This window comes from Limulus polyphemus, unplaced genomic scaffold (assembly GCF_000517525.1).
Source record: "Limulus polyphemus unplaced genomic scaffold, Limulus_polyphemus-2.1.2 Scaffold11358, whole genome shotgun sequence".
NCBI lineage: Eukaryota > Metazoa > Arthropoda > Merostomata > Xiphosura > Limulidae > Limulus > Limulus polyphemus.
Genome location: NW_013676968.1, coordinates 4,174 through 10,128, shown reverse-complemented (window position 1 = coordinate 10,128; position 5,955 = coordinate 4,174). Strand labels below are relative to the sequence as shown.

The window sequence follows — 5,955 nt, the reverse complement described above, 5'->3', positions numbered from 1 at the left end:
TTACACTATTATTATGTACAAAGGGTTAATCAGATGAATACTGAAATAGTTATATGCATTTGGAGTGAAATTTTGTTTGTTTGATGTGAATTTCGTGGAAAGCTATATGAAATCTACCTGCACTAGCCATCCCTCATTTAGTAGTGAAAGATTAGAGGGAAGGTAGCTACTAATCATCAACCACTACCAAATCTTTTAACAATGAATAGTGGGATTGACTGTCACTATATAATGCCCCCATGGCTGAAAGGGCGATCATGTTTGGTGGGATTGGGATTCGACCCCACGACTGGCATATTGCGAGTCAAGTGCCCTAATCACCTGGCCAGGTGAGTAAAGTGACAAATGTTACTAGTAACACTAAGGTGGCTTACTTTGTTCCATGACCAAAAGCAAATATAGGGCTATCAACACACCCGAAGGTATTGACTAACGATTGCGTCAACAATCTAGGCCTAATGCAATTAAAGCAACTAAATGACTTTTATATGAATATCTCAATGTATTTGTGGAACAATATGGCTCACTGGGTCAAACAACAACTCAGCACCATATAGACAAAGACAATGTGTGTCCAATAAATGTGCCATTGTACTCACTCCTTTAGGGCACTAGAAATATTGCAAGTGCTGAAGAAAAAGCAGATGTCGCAAGAGGGAATTATACAGTTTTCAGAAAATGCTTGATTATTACAAGTGGTAATTACCAAAAACAATGAGGCATGTTGAGGCTTTCCATTAACTTTTGACAGAAACAGGTGCATCTCTGGATGCATTAGAATGATCACGTTGGTTTAACACCTAAAATGTAGCACCCAGATACTGGCAAGAGGAGCTGGATGAGAAAACTAAGACTTCTTTGAACACAGGATGGCTTACATGAATTTTGTATCACGCCATTTCTTCTGTATAATGCATTAGCCACACCAGAAAGGTTAGCGGAGCTTACACTTTAGAGAATGCAAAGGAAAGGATGTCTGATCTGTCATATGTTTGGGTGTTTCATTACACATTTCAAGGCAGCATAAGAGTACCTAAGGATATTTCCATATCTAAGGAAGACTGGCCTGAGATTAAGCCCAGGAACTGTTTCGTCCTTTGAACAGAAGTGGAGTTTATTGGCCAAACTGTTTGGAAAGATAGAGTCTCCATAGAACAAGCAATATAGTTGCAGTTAGAGAATGGCCTTGACCTTTAATTAACTGAAAGGTCCATAGCTTTCTCTAGTTTTATATTACCACAATGGGCTATCTGTGCAACGTTGTAAGTCCATAGACACACTGGGGGCATATCACGTAGAAATGTACTAAAAACACTTATAACTTTATAGAACATCTAGTTGTTGTTTTGTGACGAATTTCTCAGAGATGGTAGCAGCATTCTCGGTTCACATGAAGTTGAAAGCATACTTTCATTGGAATAGGTGCATGAATGGTAAAAAACACAAAATGTATTTTTGTTATTGTTTGGTTGATATGTATATTTTTTCATGTTGGTGTTATATATTATAATAGGTAGGCAAACAATGATTTATAAGCATAAGGAAAAGTTTTAATGATGGATGAACATACTACATCTTTCAACAGAATATCAGTGAGTTTCCTTCTGCTTCCTTAATTAAAAACAGCATATGCTTCTGGCAGTTTTGTGTAATAGTCCATTATTTGATGTACTTCTAAATTTATTTCAATGGTCTAATACAATCACAATAAATCATAAATGTCAAAATAATTATGACAATTTGCACATATTCACACCTTATAAAACTTTAATCTCTCGACCGAAATAGTATTCAAAACATAAAATAAAGGTATAAGATTATGTTCAACAGAAAGGTTTACAATAAAAAAATTCAACTGTGGAAATATGATGGTATAGTATTACAACAATAAACTTTACTTTCAACCACTAATTTCATCAATTAATTTTAAATAGTATCTTATTTTACAAGTGGTTGGTTGATGCTTTGTCCTCTTAACATGTTCTTTAAACATCAAAACTTTAAAATTCCTATTCAAGAGATCCTTATGCAGGTTAAATATTTATAAATATTAAACTTTAGGCATAATAAATATGGTTATTAATATTTTGTTTATTCTTTTATTAAGTTTGTGACAGAATCATCTTACAAGAAACTGTACAATTACTTTCTTCAGCAAGGAAAAGTGAGATTGGTAGTTCTAGATCATTCAAGTCCCAGAATTCAGAAGTGTTCACAAAATCAAATCCATGGAAATCAAATATAACACCAAATTCTCAGTACATGTTGAAATATTAATATATATAGAAACTGGTTCTAATCATTACTCATATAGTATATACATAAAGAATAAGGAAGAAAAACTAGACAGTTATCAAGTTTCCTCCTTTTACAGGAACAATGGATGTCCTCTCCATCCACTTCCATTCATATTTAACTTTTCTCTTTTCATTTTCTTTGTTTACACATTGTCATGACAAACACAATAATTCCCAGCTAAAGGCATCAAAAACACACCAAAGATAGACCAGTACACCTTAATTCATGTGGTTCAACAATTACCACATTCAGAAGTTGTTCTAAGAACTGAAAGAATATATATGGATTTTATCCAAAGCGTATGCTTTGATGTTTTTTTTTAAAACAAAGTTTCTTTGATATCTTTCTAAACCAGAGTTACTTCAAAATCAATTTTACTAACTATACAACAGTAAGGTTTCTCCCCAGTATGTATTCCTTTATAATATCTCAATGCTTTATTTATTCTAAACTGTTTATTAAATACTATACACGTTTAAGGTTTCTCCTAGTGTGTATTCTTTTATGATATTGAAATGCAGTATGTCCTGTAAACTCTTTATTGCATACTACACAAGTGTAAGGTTTCACACCAGTATGTGTTCCTTTATGATATCTTAATGCACTATTTGTTCTAAACTTTCTATTACATACTACACAAGTGTAAGGTTTCTCCTCAGTATGCATTATTTTATGATATCTCAATGCTTTATTTGTTCTAAACTGTTTATTACATACTGCACAAGTGTAAGGTTTCACACCAGTATGTATTCCTTCGTGATATCTTAATGCACTATTTGTTTTAAGCTGTTTATTACATACTACACAAGTGTAAGGTTTCTCCCCAGTATGTACCCGTTTATGTGTTTTTAGGCTACATTTAACTCTAAATTCTTTTCCGCAAATGTCACAACTGTAAGGTTTCTCTCCAGTATGTATTCTTTCATGACATTTTAAGGAACTCCTTAATCTAAAGTTTTTTCCACAAACTGCACAACAGTAGGGTTTCTTGTCAGTATGTGTTCTTTCATGCTGTTTTAATTCATAATTTGTTCCAAAATGTTTTTCACAAACTGTACAACAATAAGGTTTTTTCCCACTGTGTTTTGCTTGATGAATTTGTAAGTCCTTATTTGTTTTAAAGTATTTTCCACAAGTTATGCAACAGTAAGGTTTCTTGTCAGTATGTATTATTTCATGCTTTTTTAATGCATTATTTGTTCCAAATTGTTTATCACATACTGTGCATGTGTAAGGTTTCTCCCCAGTATGTGTTTGTTTATGTATTTTTAAGCTAAAATTACTTCCAAATTGTTTTCCACAAAAGTCACAACTGAAGGGTTTCTCTCCAGTATGTACTCTTTCATGATATTTTAAGGACTTGCTTATTCTAAAGTCTTTTCCACAAATTTCACAATGGTAAGGTTTTTCCTCAGTATGTATTGCTTTCATGCTTTTTAAGTTCATTATTTTTTCTAAAGTGTTTTCCACAAACTGCACAACAATGTTTTTCTCTAGTGTGAATTTCTTGATGCATTTTTAAGTCACAATTTGTTTTAAATTCTTTTCCACAAATTTCACAATAATAAGGTTTCTGTCCAGTATGTATTCTTTCATGATTTTTTAATGTATTATTTGTTCTAAATTCTTTTGAACAAATTGAACAACTATAAGGTTTTTTCCCAATTACATAACTGAAAGGTTTATTGCCACCCTGAGATATGTTAGATTCTTTTATGTTACTTCCATTTAAATTTGTTTCCTCAGAATGATCATTATTTGTAACAGGATCTTCTTGTTTTAAAACATATCCAGTTCCACAACAGATGTTCACACTGGTCTTTGTATCTAAAATCAAAATAAATGATACATTCATTTCAGTCCTCTCATTATGGGAAGGTCAACGTGTAAATATCATGACATTTATGAGTTACATTCAACATTTACACTATCTTGTTATCAATAAAGTTGGAATCAAAATGTAGTTAAACCTTTCACTATGGGCCCAGTGGATTACATGTGCCATGTAACCCAAAAGTAACCAGAATTTCTGTGCTATGATATTTAACATGTTTTGTGTATCTTTACAAAATTTGGATTTCAGTAAATACTACACATCTTTTGTACACAGAAATCAGATTTTTGATTAAGTATTTTTTACTAAAAATTTGTCTATGAATATAGAGTGCCAAGTGGCTTTTCATGTTAGAATCAAAAATACTTTTCATTATTCAACCTAATCCAACCTTATGTAACTTAATAAGTTTCTAACTTTTTAGTTACTTTTATAATAATAAGTAAAGAATACACATGAAAAACAAGAAATATAATATACTTACCTGGATATTTTTTATTTCTGCTGTCAATGAAACTTTTATATTGTTATGTCTCTAGTCGTTTGTTAATTTCCCATAAAAATTCTTTCTGAAGAATTTCAGTGATACAAGTCCTTTCTAAAATAAAACTAGTTTATTCTTTCTCAATACAACTTTGCAATACACATAATTTCCACAGTCACTTTAACTTAAACACATGCTATAGTTCACGATTCATGCACTTTACTTACGACTTGACATGATTATCTATTTTATATCTCCTACTCTGGAATTATATTTCCGCTTTATTTGTAGGGCTTATATACTAAAATAGAGGGTGCCTAGAAAAGACTAGAGTTGCCAGGTACAGTCATCATCCTTCTAGAAACTCATGACGTGTTACCAGCATCACGTGACTTCCGCTGTCGTAACAATATATTAACGGTATTAGTACACTAAATAACTTATTTTATTAAATAATACACCTAAGAACACAGAATAATAACTAGTGTTACGACAGTGGAAGTCACGTGACGCTGGTAACACATGAAGAATTTCTCGAATGATTATGAATTATTGGGGAAGACCGAGTTTGTTCGCAACGCCGTCTTTTTTAGTATATAAGCCTGGTAGAGAAAGCCTCCGAGATTAAATGAATGAAGAGAGTTCCAGGAATTACGATTCTGTTTCGAGCTACTGTGTGTTTTGTTATCGAGATTGTGAATCGCTGTAATTTATAGCGTGTATTATAAAAGTAGTTAAGTTTAAAGCGATGAGAAACATATTGACTGTGAAATTACTGTGTACTACGAGTGTGTATCGAGAACCAAGAAAGGACTTGTATTGCTGAAGTTTATCGGAAAGAATTTTTATGGGAATTTAGCAGATTTGATAGTAGAAATACAAGAACAGGAAAAGAAACAAGAAGAGTGATTACAGCAGTTGGTGGAGGAAAAAGAAAAGAAACAAGAACAGAGATTACAGCAGTTGTTGGAGGAAAAAGAAAAGAAACAAGAGGAGAGACAACACCAGTGGCAAGAAAAGCTGCAACAGTGGCAGCTCAAACAGCAAAATAAACTAGATTGCAGCAGTTGCTGGAGGAAAAAGAAAAGTAACAATTAGAGAGACAACAGCAATGGGAAGAAAACCTGCAACAGTGGCAGATCGAACAGCAAAATAAACAAGAGAGATTATAGCATTGTTGGAGGAAAAAGAAAGGAAACAAGAAGAACGAGAAAATAAACAAGAAGAGAAACAACAGCAGTGGCAAGAAAACCAGCACCAGTGACAATTGGAACAAGAAAAGAAACAGGAAGAAAGTCTCCAACAGTTGAGAGAAAGCCAGAATACACAAATGGAAAAT

The 5,955-nt window shown here is 32.7% G+C and overlaps 1 protein-coding gene across 1 annotated transcript; it reads right to left on the bottom strand.

The window, feature by feature from the left end:
* Positions 1–1,642: 1,642 nt before the first annotated feature.
* LOC106476726 (gastrula zinc finger protein xLCGF3.1-like) lies at positions 1,643–4,656 on the bottom strand. The gene is made up of 2 exons (XM_022380511.1): positions 4,617–4,656; positions 1,643–4,125 (listed from the first exon to the last, which is right to left on the bottom strand). The coding sequence occupies exon 2, from the start codon at positions 3,742–3,744 to the stop codon at positions 2,764–2,766; it is 981 nt and encodes a 326-aa protein (XP_022236219.1). The 5' UTR covers positions 3,745–4,125; positions 4,617–4,656; the 3' UTR covers positions 1,643–2,763.
* Between the last annotated feature and the right edge of the window lie 1,299 nt (positions 4,657–5,955).

What these genes read in the sequence shown, in the direction of transcription:
- LOC106476726 (XM_022380511.1), bottom strand. Translation starts at nt 3,744, where the DNA reads ATGAACTTAAAAAGCATGAAAGCAATACATACTGAGGAAAAACCTTAC.